Here is an 18,386-nt window from a genome sequence, read left to right on the forward strand (position 1 = left end):
GCCTTGACAGCCTAGGCGGCTACTCGCGCTGTGATGTCTGAAAACCACCTTCAACACTGTAGCAAATCTTTTTTCGCATACAACGCTCAGGCTTACCACAAACCCGGGCAGATTGTGCGCCATGGTCAACGAGACCATCCGTACCATCTCCCCCGCAACGCAAGAGGTTGTTGTTGAACGTCTCGCAGCAACGTTCCAAGATGCCGAACGAATGGCCAAAGCCTCCAGCGAGGCGTTCAAGTCATGGCGCAAGACGCCGCTGTCACAGCGCAAAGACATTGTGCGGAAGGCTCTCACAATCGTGCAAGCACGCAAGGAAGCCCTGGGTCGAGAGCTGACGACTCAGATGGGCCGCCCCATTGCCTACAGTGTCAAAGAGATCGAGACCATGCAGCTTCGCGCAGATTATTTGCTCGACATCGCCGACGACTCGCTCTGCGACCTACCCGGCCGTCAAGAGAATGGCTTCGAGCGGTGGGTCCAGCGAGAGGCGGTTGGCCCAACATTGATCGTGTTCGCTTGGAACGTCAGTCTCCCTCCAGAACAAGGCAGGCCCCGTTGAATACCGACACACGGTCACTTACCTGGCGCTTCTTCAAACAGTTTCCGTTCCTCATCATCGTCAATGCCCTCGTTCCCGCGCTTCTCAGCGGCAACTCGGTCGTCCTCAAGCCCTCTCCGCAAACCCCCCTGATCGGAGAGCGCTTTGTCGAAATCTTCGCCGAGGCCGGTCTGCCCGCCAACACCCTTCTTTGCCTGCACATCGGCCGTCCCGAGCTCCTCAGACAAGTGGTGCAGCAGATCCCGGACTTCCAGCTCATTACCTTCACAGGTTCCACAAAGGTCGGCATCGACCTCCGCAAGGCCACGGCCGAGCGCGTCGTGCCACTCAATCTGGAGCTCGGCGGCAATGACCCGGCATACGTACGGCCCGACGCGGATCTGGCCTACGTGGCGGCGCAGCTTGTCGATGCGGCCGTCTTCAACGCGGGGCAGAGCTGCTGCGCGGTGGAGCGCATCTATGTGCACACAGACGTGCACGACGCATTCGTGGAGGCGCTGCAGAGAGAGCTGGCCACGTATCGACTAGGCGATCCGTTCGACCCGGCGACGAATATTGGGCCTGTGGTATCACCCGCGGCCAAAAATGCAATCGAGAGCCAGGTGGAGCAGGCGCTGGGCATGGGCGCGGTGGACGCCACCCCGGAGAATGATTCTTTTGCGGCACCGCCGCCCAAGGGAAACTACGTGATGCCGCGCATTCTGACAAACGTGACCGCCGAGATGGACGTCCTCCGCCAGGAGACGTTCGGCCCCATCATGCCCGTAGTGAGGGTGAGCGGGGACGTGGAGGCGGTAGCGCTCATGAACGATAGCCATTATGGCCTAACTGCCAGCGTCTGGACCAAGGATATTGGGAAAGGACGCGAGTTAACCGCGCAACTCGAGGCGGGCACGGTGTTTATCAACCGTGCCGACTATCCCGCGCCGGTAAGTTTCAAAGCGTTGATCTATATCTGTTCCACTGCTGACGAGACATGAAGGACCTGGCCTGGACGGGATGGAAGTCTTCGGGCCTCGGTTGCACGCTGGGCCCCAAGGCGTTTGATGCCTTTGTCAAGTTGAAGAGCTTTCACATCAGGATGCAGCACGGCTGAAAACCATTGATTCGGCGCACGTCATGCGTTTGACCAAGTACGGGACGCCTGGCCCATCTAGATGGAACACGTTGCGAAAGAAATGTAGTGCGGTGAATGCCATGACACCCTCTTCCTGACGACAGTAGCTCTTGCCAATGCAATCAATACCAGTAATAGTGAGCAGCGGTCCACGTTCGCGACTATCGGGCTGAGGGTTTCTTAGCTGGCCACAGATATCGAGGAAAGCCACGCTTTACGCAATTCAATGTCATGACAGCGTGGAGATGTCGGGCGGATGCGCGCATGAGCTTAAGCGCGCATCGCGGTTAGCCCGTCTGGAAGCCCGCCACGTAGCTGGCAAAATGCAAGAGCCCCAATTGTTCCACGAGCTTAGGCTGCGGTGGTCCTTAGTGAACCGTAGACACTCTTTTCTCTCTAACGCGCCGGCGGGCGGTTCTCAGGTGGGGGTTTTCGCAGTCTGAAGGAGGGGCATAGCGCACCAAAGTACGAGATGCAATAAAAACACGTCCGATTTACCTCAATCTCGAGATTGTCACAGTCTTTCAGCACAAAACATACTCCAAAACGTGACAAGATGGGCGGCAGACTGCAAGAGAAGAACGCCATTGTGACCGGTGCGGCTGGGTAAGTGCGGTCACCATCCAGGCTTCTCCGAGAACTTTATGCAGGACTGTACTGACGTTCTACTCCCCTGAAATAGTGGTATCGGATTAGAAACAGTCATTCTCATGCTCCAGGAAGGCGCTTCTGTCCTGATGGTCGACGTAGGTGGACCGGCGCTCGAGAAGGCACTCGCAAAGGCCAAGGATGTCGTGCCCACACCAGCTGGGATTCTCGATAGCATCATCGTGGACGTGACCAAAGAAGACCAGGTTGCAGCCGCGGTTGCGCGGGTGGATGCATGGGGTGGCGTTGATGTCATGTTCAACAATGCCGGCATTATGAACCCGAAAGATGGCGATGCTGAGGATGTCGTCGATGAGATCTGGGATCTTACCATGGACATCAACGTCAAAGGGGTGTGGTACGGTTCTAAGCACGCCGTCCGGAGCCTTCGCAAGCATGGTAAGAAAAGGGGCAGCATCATCAATACCGCGAGTATCGTTGCGTTGGTGGGTGCAGCTACACCGCAATTGGCGTATACCGCCAGCAAAGGAGCTGTACTGGCTCTGACTCGTGAGTTGGCCATGGTGCACGCTCGTGAAGGTGAGACCTGGGAGGCTGATCGGGTCTTTTGTGTGCTGACTCGACCAAGGATATCGCTTCAACTCCCTATGCCCCGCACCGCTAAAGTGAGTCTTTGTATCGTAGTCATTGTGGCTGCGATTGTGATTGACCCTCGCTAGTACTCCAATGCTTCAGGATTTCCTGGGAGATGACCAGGCAAAACGGTTCCGCCGCGAAGTGCACTTCCCGACTGGCCGGTTCGGTGAAGCCATCGAACAAGCCCATGCGGTCGTATTCTTGGCAAGTGACGAGAGTAGCTTCGTCAACGCGACGGATTTCGTGGTGGACGGCGGTTTGACCAAGGCGTATGTAACGGCAGAGGGACCTCCTACTGCAGCGCCAAGCAACTTGGGAAAGTAGTCATTATGGCCTCATGCGAATGATATCCAGAGCTGATGTTCCTGCATCGTTTTGCATATGGTCCATGGATTTCGTGCTTCTTTGGGCTGAAGCCACATTTGGTCGAGCAATCTAGTGGTGGCTTCGATATTCCCGAGGCCGATGTTTGCGAACATAGTCTGCAGCCTATCGCGCAGAATGGTCTGCTCTACGGCATCTGAAATGACTGCACCAATCACTGCGATCGGCCAGCATAGACTAGTATTAATGCGTGCTATCGGCGAAAGTTTGGCCAGGAGCTCCATTGCTTCTCTCAAAGTGACCCGAATAAGGTTCTCGCATGGTCCCGGACCGGAGCACTCTCGCGGTAGAGCGTCCAACACGGTGTAGAGATAGAGAAGCACAGCCTTCTGGTAGATCAGGCCTGCCACTTTGACGTCGGGGCGGCTGTCTGGGGCCGGGGAGAATGACAATATGTTTGCTTGAAGTGCACTGAAAGTCACAAAATCATCGGACGAAGGAAAAGCCGGCTCTGTGGCCACCGGAGGCGCGTATGCTCTGATACCCAGGTCGAAAACCCGAGGGATGAGAAGAAGAAGTTGTAACCAACAACCACAAAGGTGACCGATATAATCCTCGGCCAACAGTTGGTGCGCCGCAGCCATCAGGGAAGGGACTAGGATTCGTTGCGTGTTGTGCGTTGGGTTTACCGATATCATGGCGAGTGTGGCAGTATAGGCGTAATACTCGACCAAAAACTTGCGCATCCCTTCTGGGACGCGCGAATCTGGACCATCGATGAACTTGAGCAGTAGAGAGCTTGCGGCGCCGAGATGGTCAAAGACCACTCCGTCAATGTCACCTCTTGCAGTCTGTTGTCTATCAGCGATGTACAAGGGAGGCGGAACATCCTAACCTCGACGAAGCACATGATTAGCGCCCCGGTCGCCAGCTCTAGCGCATGGTCGCCATTGTGTTGGATGTGGTTGTCCAAGCTCGTCTGGAACAGTCGTAGCGACTTGGCGTAGTAGCTGTTGGCTACGGTCAGCTCACTATTGCTGCCCAAACGTGCGCGATGGACAGCGCTCTGAGTCAGCAGGAGTTGAAGTATGAGGTCTTTTGAAAACGCAAGCGGGATTAGCTGCACAATGAACGGGTTGACTTCGGTAGATCCGTTGCCCATGCTGATAGCGGTACGTGCCAGATAGTGCTGAAGGAGGTCCTGCGAGTGCGGCCCACTATTGGGAAACATCGACAGCGGGTGTTCTATGGTGTCGGGCTGTCGCGCTACTGAGGTCCGTCGATTTTCAGGTTCAGAGTAAGTACTGACCTCATCATAGTGGTAGCCGAACTCCTCTGGCTGAATTGTCAAAACCTGAGAACCAGCTGAGGGTCCACTGAGGGCCGCGCCTCCATCCTCGGCCGTGATGAATGCATCGTCCGAGCTTGTAGGGGTGGACCTCGGGTCTGGCTGCCAGTCGTGAAACTGGGGCGTGAAACGACCCGCCGGTCCTATTGGCGATGCATTTGGGCCGCATTCATGGCTGGAGTGATACGGAGGGGTTGCATCCCAGAGAACTGTCTGTGGCCATTGGCAGGTCAGGTGATTGCGCACGCAGCCACGACATTCTGGTCTCGACTCGTCGCACTTCTTCTTACGCCGCCGGCAAGTCAAGCAGCCAGTCTTGACCCTCACAATGGCTTGCCGACGTTCCACGCGACGTTGAGCGGCCATCGCTCATGTTTACGGACATACATCAAGCCCGAGCTCGTGGTTGTTGCAATCAAGTTGGAACGGCTGGATAGATAAGCGTCGCTGCGCCAAGACTGTGGCATAGAGGTCACTGTGCCTCAACGTAGTACGCGAAGAGAACCTGGATGGCCAGCGGTCACGAGCATTTGTTCATACGAGCTGAGAACCGTGCAATACCGCCGCTCTATATAAGTTCGATGACTTGTACACTGCGGACGATGGTGTTGAGCTTTTAAGCAGAAGATTGTCTTGTGGCTAACAGACTTTGGTGGCTTGAGGAGGAGCTGTGTAGTATGAGCTTGTTTCCTACCGAGAGGTCTGCAGCCGGTGATTGGCGTGACACCGAAGAAAGAGGGCTGCTTCGATGCCTGAATGGGCTCAACACTCTCCAAGCAAGGGCGAGTCTCAACGCCTAAAGAAGATCGTCGAGTGGATGCCCATACATCATTCTCAAACTTCACCCAGGAATGCCTTCCCCCCCCCCGCTAACCTCGGAAGCCTATTCTAACTACATGCCTTCAGCCGACTGGATGGACGCATTTAGATTGAATCTGTAGACAAGAGAGAGCCTTGACCTCATCAGATAATAGTCAGTGGTAGGGACAAGGCTTGCTTTGACCATTGTGTACTCGTGTAGATAACAATTCTTGCCTTTACAATTTCCGAGGCAAACTGCCCTGTTCAAGATGCTGGACTGGTCCTTGCTCCACGGGCAGCCTCCAAGTCTTTGTTGCTCCTTGAGGTTGACCTTCTGGCGAGAGTTGGTCGCCCTCGTAAAGGGCGAACAAAATCAAATGGCTCGTCCCGAACGTCTTGGGTAGGCTCAGGACCTGCGCCACGCTTACCAGAGGCTAATACGCTTTGCGGTTGCTGGGCCATTTTCGCTCCACTGGCGAACAGTTGGGTGGTGCTGCGAGGAGTTATGCGCTTAGCAGTCTCTTCTCGGTGTGCGTCCTGTTTGGGAAGCGTGGGTTTGCGATTGTGCTCACGCGATGATACCGGAGGGTGTTTCGAACGTTTGGGCCAGCGCTTGGTGAACGGTTCTATGACTACCCTCCGTGTGCGATCATCGAAGGCTACCACAAGCGAGAAGATAACGATGGCGAGCGATATCGGGACTGTGGTGCCCAAGATCAGCATGTACATCTAGCCTCCGCATAGACTTGGCTTATTCCTTCGAGTAAACTTACAGATGTACGCAAAAGCGATGCCGATGCGGATGCCATCGATCTCGCGCGCACTCATGCCGAATATGCTGATGATGGTGGACAAGGGAAGCTGTGCTGGGCGATTAGATTGCGTTAGGTGTGTATATGGTAGTGGAACAACTGACAAAGATAATGGTGATAATGGTGAACTTTTGGACGTTAGCAGGTCTTCTCCAGCGGACGACCAGTACAAATACGCACCAGCATAATTGTCTCGTTCGATTTTTCCGACTCTCTGGCCATCTTGGTTGCGGATCTTGCCTCGAAGATATTCGCCTGTTTCTGCTTTAGGTCTAGAATCTCGAGGACGGCTCGACCAGCAATGGCGGCTTTCTCGACAAGATCGTCTACAACAGAGTGAAATGCGGCAGGACGCTCTGCCAGGAAGTATGCTATACGTTTAGCTTGAACCTTGTCAATGGTACTTTTCGTTGATGTGCTGTCAGTCTTCTGGTAGCCGCGGGAGGTGTCACCGAGCGCCTGAAGGACTCTGGCTTGTACTTTGGTGATGTCCTGGATCACATGTAGCTCATCGAATATGTCTTTGGCCTCATCAAGCAGACGAAACTCGGCTGTGGCTTGAAAAGGATTCGTGTCTTCGTCCCCTGTCGGCTCCATAGGAACAAGCAGCTTCTCGAAGTGGAGACTCTGTTGGTTCATCTGGACATCTGATCAGCAAGATCTCATAGGAAATTGTCATACAGGAGTCACCAACAATGTCGCCTATTGCTCTTCGATACATCTCGAGGAAGTCGAAGCTTTGGTCAGGCATAAGAGCTGAATCGAGAACATTGGATGCACAGCGATCGACAATGCAGTAGGCGAGCTCCTCAACATTCCTTATCCACCTTCTCTTTTCATAGTCACCCAGATACCTGAGGATCGCCTCACATACATCTGAAGGGTCTTTGGTCGCCTGTCTCCATACGGGTGGAAAGCAGGTCAACACAGTATCTGGTGGATATGATCAGTGCGTCGCTGATTCAGTAGCTTCTTTTGTCTGAACTTACGATCATCCAGCACCCAGAGCCAGAGTTGATCAACCATCAGCATGCGTTGGCTCTGCCACTGTGGTCCGCTATGCTTCCTTGCATATCTTTGGGCGGTTTGATCGGTATCACGGGTTGACGTGTCGAGGGTTGGGAAGTGATATTGATCCAACGTACGTCTCTTATGAGAAGATGAGCCTTTCACAGTATTGCAAAGCAACAATTTTTCTTCTGCGGAGCATTCGAGCGCTTTGACGTCCTTGAGACTTGGCTTCGAGGTTGTTGTGTTGATTTCTTGTGCATGTTGTATCAGTTTTGCAGAGTGCCAACAGGCCAGACTTCGTTCCCAGTGTAGAAAGGGCATCTTCGGTGGTTATCGAATGGAATATAAAATGCACCTGACTAAAGATCACTTACGAAGAACGCGAGATTGTATCGATGTGGCTGCATGAAAGATGCTGTAGCGATGTGTTAGCGATGACCTATCAGTTGAACAGTGAAGCCATGCCAAAACCCTTGTCCGACACTCGAATGCGATGGCACGATGGGCGCACATGCCGAGCATGAGGAAGTACCTTTTCCTCGACACTCTTGTGCTCGGCGTAATGCTGCCGCCTCAAGATCTTCCGAACGGTCCTGCGGATAGCTGAGTTGAGTCTGGGACTGTTCAGTTGCTGCGTCACATCTTCAGCGTCTGGCGGGGCCCTTGTTCGCTCCGGAATGCGTTTGAAGCAGTGATGCATGACTTGCTAAAGAGGATGATTAGAGTTGGCACAGCTGAGATCACGAGGCCCCTTACCTTTGCCCATCTCAGATCATTGGCGGGTAGATGAACCCAACGAAACTTCACCTGTTTCTGTCGTACCAAAAGCCTGTCCGTACCCTCAATCAAAGAGCTTAGAGGCACTCTCCTGAATGCAAAATCACTCTTTCCCCATTTTTCTCCGAATATGCCCAAAATGGCTTGCAGACCAAACGCGGAATCTTGCTGATGATCTGTCGAACGATCGCTTGTCTCTGCCGTAGCTCTCAAATGTTCGTTGATCTGGTCGTCGGAAAACAAGCGTAGCCCATCACGTCGAAGGGCCTCTCGTAGCTCATTTGCGATGGTTTTTGTATGCTCTTTGAAATATTCTACGAATTTGCAGTGGTGTTCCGTGTCGAGACTTGGTGACTGAACGGAGGCTTCAGACTGATATTCCGGCTCGTGGCCCTCAGAATCATCACCTTCGGATAAGGAGTCATGGTCCCAGTCGTTGAGCCCGTGATCGAATTCTTCGTCTTGGTCGCTGAGGTGGATAGGTGAGACTCTAGGCCGCTCATGCTGTAACTGGTCACTGTCAATACTGTCCGTAGTCGAGTCACCGTCCGTGCTTCCACGATAATCTTTGTCCTTATATCCACGCACAACGATACCTTCATCCTCGCTATCGTAATCGTTATGTGCGTCCCATTCGTCATATACGTCACTTCGGTCGTTTTCGTCAGCCTTGTCTTTGAAATCGTCCTTATCCTCGTTCTCGTTTTCATCGTTATCTTCCTCGTCATCAGCGTCGCCTGGGTCGAATTCATCGCTGTTAGCATTATCACCACCGGAATTAGCTTTACCAGGCTCGTCGTTTTGGATAATGACACTGGGGCCAGGTTCGTTTATCGCGTCCGGGCCATCGTCACTGACGTTGCCCGCGCCCTTATCGCTCTGTGCCCTGTCTGCGTGCCCTTCCCCTCCATCACGTGCACCTCGCGTTTTCTCGCCGTCGTCCATGATTCCGAATGACTTCCCCACTCAAAGCTCTGTATGAACTATAGGTTCCAAGTTATGAGGGTTGTCGCTTCTTTTGAATAGCGACACAAATTTGCAAGTCAAAGGCAGGAGCTGAAGTCTTTAGCTGTGAAAAGTACCGCCTGCCCCCACATCTCGCTTATCACCAATGCTAGCTGCAGCTTCATGCAGCTAGTAGGCGAGCATCAAGAACGCCAACTCCCGATCTAATCACACTCAAGGAGAGGGGGTGGCTTTCTGACCGGTGAGTCTTACTCATCGTCAAGCCTGACGAGCTTTGCATTGCAATGCAGTAACTTAGCCTTGGTCAACTCTGGCGACATTATTGAGCCTTGTGGACGACGTCGTTAGGCATATGCGCCTAGCGACGATTCAGCGCGATTGGGTAGAGTACTTCTGTAGAGTCGGTGGCGACAAGATCATGCTGCCTCTGGACCTCGAGCGGCATTTGTCCTCGCATTCACGCCTGATCCTGAATCACAAGCCTCTGGCCACTGTCGTCTTCCTGAGCTTCTCGGACAGGATCCCGAACCTTCCGCAACCTAACCCTCAGCCCCGTCAACTCTGCAACATCGTGCCCCTCCCTGAATACGACCTGCAGCAACGGCCTCCCATCGTACTGCGGGCTATCCACGTTGTTGATGCAAAAATCACTCCACACCTTATCATCCTTCTTCGCCTGCCAGGCTATGCCCCTCCAGATCTCCCCTTCCGGTATGGGTGCCACACTTGCGTATTGCCCCGTAGGTATAAGCTGCAAAGCCAGCGGCTGGCCCGGCCCCTCGTTGAATATCTCGCCGAGGCTGGCGAGCATGTCTGTACCATTGGAAATGCAGGACTTGAGATGTAAGCCACGAGCTGCAGTGTATTCCAGCGTAAGGGATGAGTTGAGCTTGGTCTCTTCACCGCCCACCTCCCCACCATCGCCATCCAGCCTGCTCTCAAACAGGTAATATCCTGCGTACTCCCTCTTAGTGTATCTTTGGCTCACTGCGTCTGCAGCCCGGACGATCTCGGCCGTCACAACTTCCCGGATCCGATCGAGCACGGTTGCAGCCCTATCTCCCGCGCATAAAATCGTGATACCCAGATTGTACTCCGGCACTGCAATGATGATCGTGATGTAGCCCGGATGCCCGCCGCCCTTGGTATAGAACGTCACCGGCCGTCCCCCCTCCAGTATCCGCGCGGTGCGGAAGATCTCCCATGTCAAGCCATACGCGCTGTTCATCCCGAAATTGTAGCCCTGAGGCATGAACATATTGACATTTGGACCACCAAAGTCCGCGAATTTGTATTGCGAGACTATGTGGCGGAGGTATGCCGAGAGACCGTTCGCAGTTGCGTAGAGTCCTCCCGCGGGAATATGGATGCCCAGATCAACGGCCCAGTACCAGGCCCCAGCTGGCGTGAGGGCAGCTTGCTCGTCAGGAGGCACGCTGAAAGTGGCACCGCTGGGCGATGGGAAGTAGTGGTCCAAGATGTGTGTAGTAACGTAGTCCACATAAGAGAGGCCGCTGGCGTTGGCGACGACGAGTCCGAGGAGCTCAAAAGCCGTGTTCGAGTATGATGGGGTGAGGTTTGGAGAGAACAGAGGTCGGTGACGGTGCAGATCTAGCCACAGATCTTTCGTCGTGCAAGGGCGAGAGTAGTTAGAGTATTCAAAACAGCCTGGGAGATGTGGATTGTTAGGGGGCGGTAGACCTGGGTGACTGGCGTTGCCTACTTCGCCTTGCGACCAGTCTCGCGGGATACCGCTGATCTGGCTGGCAAGGGAGCGTAAAGTGATTCCATCCCAGTCAATGCCTCCTTCCGTGGGAGGCGGGCCGTTCTTTAGCTCCGGCAAATACTTCGTGATGGGATCCTCAAGGCTTATGTTACCTGCTGCATACTGTTGTAGAAGCGCATGCGTGGTAAACATCTTCGTGATGCTAGCGACTCGGTAGAACGTGTCGCCATTCACGGGATTGGCACCCGGACGGTCTGGATCAAGCTTCTCTGCGGTGTGATGGTAGGACCACAGGTCTTCGGTCTCTGAAGTCAGAGACACAGAGAAAGACGTGGCTTCGAATTCAGCTTCTTCAGTAACGAGGGCAATCTTGTGTGTTAGAGTCGAAAATGCAACCTGGAGAAGTGGGTCGGTCTTGACGAGCGGTGCGGCTATGTATGACGGGGTCGGGTTCCGACAGCCTGCCGTCACACAGGTTGCGTATAGAAGATGTAGGAGCAGCGTATAAGAAGTGAGAAGCACCAACGGCACCGCCATGGCCAATGTGGCTCTGCACAAACTATCGGCGGATTCGTGCTTCGATTTTGGGTGTCACAAATGGTCCACCAGATTTCGAACGCAAGTTGACTCTTCACGTCACATAATCCCCATCTCTACAGACTCTCTTCACGTCAAACCAGAAGACAAGATAGTATTCAGGTGCGGAAATGGATGCCTGACTGTCGACATCATTCAGTGCCAAGAAATTTAGCCCCCTCGTCCTCGGTCCGGCCGAGCGGTCGGCACGCATCGCAGCTTCACATATGAGTCTGTATGAACAGTAGTGAGATGTAAGAAGCGCGCCCTGAGCCAGTGCTCAGATTCCGGTCTTCAGGCCTGTTCCGGAACAGAACTCGGGACACCCTTGCAGCATCAGCGATGAGCTCGTGCACTTCGTCATTGGCTGTATTCGATCAGGTAGTTCGGGTGGATCAAAGGAAGGGATGCAGCAAGGGCAGACATATATCCTATTGTCATCCAGTCTATTTACCATATCTCTTAGTACCTTCTCAAATCTCATCAGCCATACAAAGTGCATAACACGGTTTATATCCAAGTCTTCCCATCGCTACATCAATATGGCGATAAATATCCAGCACTTTCTGTGTGTGTCATCCCTTAAGCAGCCTCCAAGAACCCTTGGCTTTCCAACAGCAGGACGATGCTGTGCACAATCTCTCGCACACCCTGCTTCTCACAATCCACTGTCATATCCGCCTTCTGCGGCTTCTCGTACGGATCATTGACGCCAGTGAAATTCTTGATGGAATTCCGACGCGCACGCGCATACACGCCGCGCTTATCTGTCTTCTCTGCATATTCCAGGCTCGTGTTGACATGCACGAGGAAGAAGGTGCCGTACTTCTCGACCACCTCACGTGCTTCTTGACGAGCCTCTTCGAAGGGTGCAATGGGCGCGGCAATGACGGCAGCACCGGCCTTGGTAAGCTCTGAGGCCACAAACGCGATACGCGCAATGTTGGTATCGCGATCGTCGCGGGTAAAGCCGAGCTCGCTGCTCAGCTCGTGGCGCACAGTTTCGCCGAGGAGCAGGGACACCGCACGACCACCTTGCTGGTTGAGCGTCACCTGCAGGGCACGCGCAATGGCGTCCTTGCCGCTGTTGGTGTAGCCAGTGAGGAAGATTGTGAAGCCCTGCTTGGCGCGAGGAGGGTTGCTTTCTCTCAGCACCTTGACGACTTCGGGATACGAGAACCACTCAGGGATGGGAGCGCCGACACGCAGGCGACGGCGAAGCTCGGTGCCAGAGATATCGAGCGTCTTGACACCCTCGGGCACCTGGTCCTTCGGCCGGTACTCGTCCGAGTCGGGCAGGTAGGTCATCATCTGGAATTCCACCACATCGATGCCGAGCTCGGACTTGTACTTCTCAACTGCGTACTGGGCATCGTATGGGCCATAGAAATCCTTGCCCTTGCTGTTTTTGCCCGGACCGGCGTGGTCACGCCCAATGATGAAATGTGTAGCACCGTGGTTCTTGCGGATAATGGCATGCCAGATAGCCTCTCGAGGACCGCCCATACGCATGGCCAGGCCCAGCAGGCCAAGAACTGCCATGCCGTTGGGGTAGCGCGGCATGAGAGCCTGATAAACGCGCACGCGCGTGAAGTGGTCGATGTCGCCGGGCTTGGTCAGGCCAACGACGGGGTGGATGAGCACGTTGGCTTGACGATCACGTGCGGCACGCACGGTCAGCTCACGGTGAGCACGGTGCATGGGATTGCGGGTCTGGAAAGCCACGACCTTGGACCATCCCAGCTTCTCAAAGTGCAGGCGAAGCTCGGCTGGGGTGTAGCGGAGTGCGACGTAATCGTAGTGGTTGAGGCGGTTGATGGCCTCGACCTTACCGCCAACATAGAACTCCTGGACGGTATTGTTGAGGAAGACGATGGCGGGATGTTCAGGGTCGCCGCCAAAGACTTCCTGAGCCTCCTTCTTCTTATCGGGTCGGTAGACATCGTCGATTGTGAGAATGGCCAGGTTGCGGTCGTCACGGAAGTCACGCAGGGTGACTCTGGCACCAGCCTTGAGCTTCAAGCGCTCGACGACCTGACCTGTGACATCCAAGCAGATGGGCATGGAGAACAGAGCCCCGTCTGCAAGTCTGAGGTTTTCCACAACGCCATTGTAGTCCTTCTCGTTCATGAAACCCTCCAGTGGGGAGAAGCCACCATTGAGGATCAGTTCGAGATCGCAAAGCTGACGTTCGGTAAGGACAATAGCAGGTAGATTTGCCGCCTCAGCTTCAAGCTCATGGTGGCGGGGGGCATCGCGTGCGAGGAGGTCCTTGAGGACACCGCCGTGGGGAGGATTGGCCATAGTGTAGCTGGTGAGGGGAACTTTTTACTGCCCGGAGGTGGGCAGAGGGGTAGCAATAATTTCACACAAGTGCACAATAACAATAAATGGAACACACCTCGCCCGCCGGGTGTTCGAGTGTATGTATATATGGAGTACTGGGGAGAGCTTTTCCGACCGGGGCGGATGTCGCAATTCGCAGGCAATGAAAACTTCAGGAATAAATTTGCTACTGTTACGGGGAGCACGAATCGTTTTCTTGTGCCTTGCAGGTGTGGCCCCCACGGGAACGGTGATCGGTTGAGGCTTCGGCGAATGCCTTGCCCGCTAGGGTTTACTGGGGCCTGTCACACACGTTCGTTCGAGCCTAGCCACGGCCGCTTAGGGTCCCAAATGTAATCTGCACGAGGCGATCAACGAGTGCCTACGAGGGGGCCTGAACATGCACGGCTTACGGCTCTCGGAGAAAGCCAAGGATAGATATTCACGTCTCGTGCTCACTTTGTTGATCGTGGTCTCTTGTTGCAAGAAGATCTGTATTTGGTGAAAGCTCACTCGAACGGCCAGTCTTCATCTATCTTTATCGGAAGAATCCTTCGCAAAGGGCGCCAGAGCTGAGCTCGGCTCGTCCCCTGTAGATCATCTTCTAGTCATCGTCGCATCGTTGTCCAAGTGCCGTCGTACCGCTCTTGGCGGTCATACACCGCTCCGTATTCATGCAAGCCATGTCCACTGGCTAAACTCATCTTTCCCCGAACGCCGACGCTATGCTGCGAAATGCTCAAAACCGGATTGCTCACGCCTCAAGATTGACACGCTTTAATGCTTCTTCTAAAGCTTCACGTTCGCGCTTCTTCTCTTGCTCCATCAGGAACTGGGCGTACTTAGACTTGGGATTGTGAAGACCGCATTCGGTCTTCTCTTGACCCTTCCATCGGCCAGCACGCTCGTCCTCACCTTCAGCAACAGGCTGTGTTGAGTGATAGTCGCCAACACTCTTGTAACCCTGGTCGAGCAAAGTGTTGTATGGAACATTGTTGGCCTTGATATACTCCTGCACTTGCTTGAACGACCAATTGGCGAGCGGGTTGACCTTGATCATGCCATCGTCCTCTATCTCAATGATAGGTAGGTCGCCACGCTTCCCTCCTTGGCTTCGTCGACGACCAGTGAGGAGTGCTTGCACGCCAAGCTGGCGATTGGCTCTCTGGGCGGGTTCGACCTTGACAAGAAAGTCGTATCTCTCGCCATCGGTCTCCCACAGCCGCTCACCATACCTCGAAGCAAATTCTTGCTCAGTCTCAGCCCCATCAGGTTTGTAGACGTGGACATTGTTGTTGGGATATTGCTCTCTTATCCGGTCAATGAGGGCCAGAGTCTCGGAGAAATGGTGCAGCGTATCGATGAAGACCATGTCAACCATCTGTGGTCGTGGGATGTCCATCTTGGAGAGCATGTCGAGTGTCACAAGTCCTGATAGGCCAAATGCCGTGGTTTGGAAGAGGTTTGGCAGAGTGGTGACACACCATCGTAGGATGTCCTGAGGCTCAAGATTCTGGAGTTGGCGGTTGATGAATTGAAGGTGTGGCTTGGTGAAGTACACCTCAGGTAGATCTATCTCACTGCTCGTCCCAGAATCATAGCCTGAGTCCGCCATCTTTGAGAGAGGAGTCGACCGACCAGAGCCGAGGGTACTGTCCACCGGGGTAGGGGATGTAGCACGGGACATTGTGGGGGGGGTTGGGGTGGCCTGGTCTGCTGCTCTGAAGAATGACTGCACAGAGAAAGGAAGCAGGGGCAAAACAGAAGAGAGATACATGGTGACTTCAACCGTGATGAGGTCTGATATGGGAAGGAGAGGGTGCTCGAAAGTGCGCCATAACTTACAAATCGCACACAATCTTCTGCCTGAGCACGCAATCGTGCGAAGGGCAGCCCCGCGGCCAGCACAAGCCCAACCGCCGACGAGCCCACCCGATTCCAGGCTCTGCGCGTCGGCAAAACAGAGAAATTTGCCTTCTTTCTCTCGCGTGAACAGCTTGGACGATTGCGTGCTTTCGCCGCTTTAGGATTTTCATGCCAAGACCGCTTTCGGCTCAGTGTTGTCGATGGCAATAGACAACATGAAATGCGCTCAAAAATTGGCTTGAAGAACTCTCTGTCCGTGTGATAAGTCGCAGTGTGTTTTCGAGGTCTCTTCATCATGTTCTGGGGGATATGGGCCATTCAGGACAAAAGGCCGTAAAAGCAGCGAACACCGAGATCCGTTGTGAGGTCCAGCGAGAACCGGAGCAATGTTCGGCCCCAAGGCTGATTGGCGGCTGCCGGACGTGGTGATCCAGGACGGCGTCACCGACTTCTTCCATTGGATCTGGAAAGTTGTCTCGATCGGGATACGCTCGAATGGTGTCATTTCTTGCCTTTGAGATGACGGGAGGTGAAGCCGACAGAGCTGCCTCACCACTCGAGTCTGCGTACCTGACACTGGGCCAGCGCAGGGAGAGGACGTTTGACCCGTTCTTGACGTAGCGCATCAGCTTGCCTTCAACATATCCACAACGGCCAACGTGACAAGCATGATTACCTCAACATCGGCGAAGTGGCAAATGTTTAAGCTGCCACGCTGTAGTTGGAGATTATCTAATCAGTAAGAATTCCACGACCGCCAAGGCGATGTTCAGCCTTGTTGACATCATTTCTCCCACATTGCAGCCTCGCCAGCATGTCGCCGCAAATGGTCGAAAGCGGCAACGATCTTCGGCTTTGATGTGGGATGTGGAAAGCTCACGACGCAGGTACAGGTTCTGGACTCCAACTACTCGGCCTGCACACGGCTACGGTTGAAGCTTGCTTGAGCTTTCGAGCCATTCGAGGTTACCAGCATTCACGAGTCGGGAACAATGGCTTCACCTCAGCGCTCAAGAAAGCCGAGTCTGGCAAAAGATTCTCTCGCGAGCAGCTCCTCATACTTGGACGACCACCTCGAATACAAGACGCGTCAGTCACACCAGAGCGGGCCAACCACCAGCATCGATGGAATCATTGAACAGCCAGCTCGACTTCCACGCAACACAATGTCGAGCCTTTCCTTATCCTCTCGAAGGTCTATATCTGCGATCCCGCCCTCACCAGTGGTTGCACAAGAAAGCGGTCCTGTACACACTATCTCGCATACTAATTGCGTGCCGGAACTCGATGACCCTGCTCGTCTAGTCGCTACCATCTTCTACAATGCAGCTGCGCCTTCACATTCCCATCCACACCCGGATCAGTCACCTCAGTCCAAACCAACAGACTTTCTGCCACCACCCGAGATAGTAGCAGGCTCAGCACCAACAACCCGCATAGAGGAATACCCCCTTGAGCCTCCAGCGCCTGAGCCCGAGCCTCTTGACCATTTGTACGGTCCATTCGTTTCTCAACTATGTCTCACCCACTTCCTCTCAACCCTCGACTCCCTCCTCATCCACAACGAACCTGAGCAAAGGCGTCTCACTTCATCCCACCGGTGTCTGGCAACCGACCCGTGTCGTCCACGTATCATGGAAGTCACATTCTCTCCACCGCCCAACCCGACTTATCTGCCCTCTGAACTCCTCTCTAAACACGAGTCAATCTACAAATTCGAGCGGGAATGGAACTGCGAAGTGATCATTCAGCCCTCCAACATCCACCGGCGCTACAAACGCCTCTGCGTTTTCGACATGGACTCCACTCTCATCCAACAAGAGGTGATCGACGAGATCGCCGCCTTTGTAGGCGTCCAATCCGAAGTCTCCGCCATCACGGCCCGCGCCATGAACGGCGAGCTCGACTTCGCGGCGTCGCTGCGCGCACGCGTCGCCCTTCTCAAAGGCGTTCCCGGCGATGTTTTCGAGAAGCTCAAGCCCAAAATCACCATCACGCCCGGCGCCCGAGAACTGTGCGAGTGCCTGAAGCGCCTCGGCTGCACGCTCGCCGTGTGCTCGGGCGGCTTCCAACCCCTTGCAGACTGGCTGGCCGGCGAGCTGGGTCTGGACCACGCATTCGCCAACCACCTGATCACCGATCCCAAGACGAACACGCTGACAGGCGAGCTGCACCCGGACTACCCGATCGTGGATGGCGAGCACAAGAAGAACCTGCTGCTGAGCATGGCGAAAGAGAAGGGCATCAGGCTGGAGCAGACTATGGCGGTCGGGGATGGAGCTAATGATATCCCAATGCTGAGAGCTGCGGGTTTGGGTGTTGCCTGGCGAGCAAAGAGCAAAGTGCAGATGGAGGCGCCGGCGCGATTGAATGTTGGCGAGGGCTTGAGCGATCTGATCTACCTCCTGGGACTTACCTCGGTTGAAGTCGCCGAGCTCTTGAGGGATTGATCTGCGAGAAACCCCGGCAACAGGAGGAGGAGAGTTCAAAAGAGACGTACGTAACGTGACGGAATCATGAAGTAATGAACGTACAACATACACAACCTGCAGAAGCACGATTTATGGAGTGATCCACTCTGAACACCATGAAGGTGCAGCTTGTTGCTGTTACTGTGAGGGCGCCGCCGACGGAGGCTCAAGGTCCAGCTCGGTCCAGTCAAGCTCGGTCCGTTTCAGCTCAGTCGCGCAACCAAGGCGCCCGGAGTAGAAGGGGATTCACAAGCATGAACATACATACATACATACATACCACCAGTAGTATTCCCTTGAGTCATCTCAGTGACCCAACAGCAGAACAGAGGCTTCCAGAGCCCTGCAGCCCTTTATACGTTTGCAATGCAATGATCACGACACCCAAAACTATTGACGATACAAGGTCCCAAAAAGGTCTTCGATGGATGAGATTTCTTTCTTCAAATTCAATTCAAT

General features: G+C 54.2%; 9 protein-coding genes across 9 annotated transcripts; 3 read left to right on the forward strand and 6 right to left on the reverse strand.

The window, feature by feature from the left end:
- Positions 1 to 121: 121 nt before the first annotated feature.
- Positions 122 to 1,658, forward strand: HMPREF1541_00114 (uncharacterized protein; the record flags this gene model as incomplete). Its single annotated transcript, XM_008712422.1, has 3 exons — positions 122 to 526; positions 604 to 1,491; positions 1,545 to 1,658. The coding sequence occupies 3 exons, from the start codon at positions 122 to 124 to the stop codon at positions 1,656 to 1,658; spliced, it is 1,407 nt and encodes a 468-aa protein (XP_008710644.1).
- A 577-nt stretch (positions 1,659 to 2,235) lies between these two features.
- HMPREF1541_00115 (uncharacterized protein) lies at positions 2,236 to 3,248 on the forward strand (the record flags this gene model as incomplete). Its single annotated transcript, XM_008712423.1, has 4 exons — positions 2,236 to 2,285; positions 2,362 to 2,867; positions 2,917 to 2,953; positions 3,008 to 3,248. 4 exons carry the CDS (start codon positions 2,236 to 2,238, stop codon positions 3,246 to 3,248), a joined length of 834 nt encoding a protein of 277 aa, XP_008710645.1.
- An 11-nt stretch (positions 3,249 to 3,259) lies between these two features.
- Positions 3,260 to 4,962, reverse strand: HMPREF1541_00116 (uncharacterized protein; the record flags this gene model as incomplete). Its single annotated transcript, XM_008712424.1, has 2 exons — positions 3,260 to 4,099; positions 4,144 to 4,962. The coding sequence occupies 2 exons, from the start codon at positions 4,960 to 4,962 to the stop codon at positions 3,260 to 3,262; spliced, it is 1,659 nt and encodes a 552-aa protein (XP_008710646.1).
- Positions 4,963 to 6,126: 1,164 nt separating this feature from the next.
- Positions 6,127 to 7,541, reverse strand: HMPREF1541_00117 (uncharacterized protein; the record flags this gene model as incomplete). Its single annotated transcript, XM_008712425.1, has 5 exons — positions 6,127 to 6,258; positions 6,314 to 6,337; positions 6,390 to 6,848; positions 6,904 to 7,142; positions 7,199 to 7,541. The coding sequence occupies 5 exons, from the start codon at positions 7,539 to 7,541 to the stop codon at positions 6,127 to 6,129; spliced, it is 1,197 nt and encodes a 398-aa protein (XP_008710647.1).
- Positions 7,542 to 7,856: 315 nt separating this feature from the next.
- On the reverse strand, positions 7,857 to 8,942 carry HMPREF1541_00118 (uncharacterized protein; the record flags this gene model as incomplete). Its single annotated transcript, XM_008712426.1, has 1 exon — positions 7,857 to 8,942. One exon carries the CDS (start codon positions 8,940 to 8,942, stop codon positions 7,857 to 7,859), a length of 1,086 nt encoding a protein of 361 aa, XP_008710648.1.
- Positions 8,943 to 9,420: 478 nt separating this feature from the next.
- Positions 9,421 to 11,226, reverse strand: HMPREF1541_00119 (uncharacterized protein; the record flags this gene model as incomplete). The annotated part of the gene is made up of 1 exon (XM_008712427.1): positions 9,421 to 11,226. The coding sequence occupies one exon, from the start codon at positions 11,224 to 11,226 to the stop codon at positions 9,421 to 9,423; it is 1,806 nt and encodes a 601-aa protein (XP_008710649.1).
- A 621-nt stretch (positions 11,227 to 11,847) lies between these two features.
- Positions 11,848 to 13,569, reverse strand: HMPREF1541_00120 (sulfate adenylyltransferase; the record flags this gene model as incomplete). Its single annotated transcript, XM_008712428.1, has 1 exon — positions 11,848 to 13,569. One exon carries the CDS (start codon positions 13,567 to 13,569, stop codon positions 11,848 to 11,850), a length of 1,722 nt encoding a protein of 573 aa, XP_008710650.1.
- Positions 13,570 to 14,344: 775 nt separating this feature from the next.
- On the reverse strand, positions 14,345 to 15,277 carry HMPREF1541_00121 (phosphoadenosine phosphosulfate reductase; the record flags this gene model as incomplete). The annotated part of the gene is made up of 1 exon (XM_008712429.1): positions 14,345 to 15,277. The coding sequence occupies one exon, from the start codon at positions 15,275 to 15,277 to the stop codon at positions 14,345 to 14,347; it is 933 nt and encodes a 310-aa protein (XP_008710651.1).
- A 1,171-nt stretch (positions 15,278 to 16,448) lies between these two features.
- Positions 16,449 to 17,906, forward strand: HMPREF1541_00122 (phosphoserine phosphatase SerB; the record flags this gene model as incomplete). The annotated part of the gene is made up of 1 exon (XM_008712430.1): positions 16,449 to 17,906. The coding sequence occupies one exon, from the start codon at positions 16,449 to 16,451 to the stop codon at positions 17,904 to 17,906; it is 1,458 nt and encodes a 485-aa protein (XP_008710652.1).
- Between the last annotated feature and the right edge of the window lie 480 nt (positions 17,907 to 18,386).

Source organism: Cyphellophora europaea (genome assembly GCF_000365145.1).
Source record: "Cyphellophora europaea CBS 101466 unplaced genomic scaffold supercont1.1, whole genome shotgun sequence".
Lineage (NCBI taxonomy): Eukaryota > Fungi > Ascomycota > Eurotiomycetes > Chaetothyriales > Cyphellophoraceae > Cyphellophora > Cyphellophora europaea.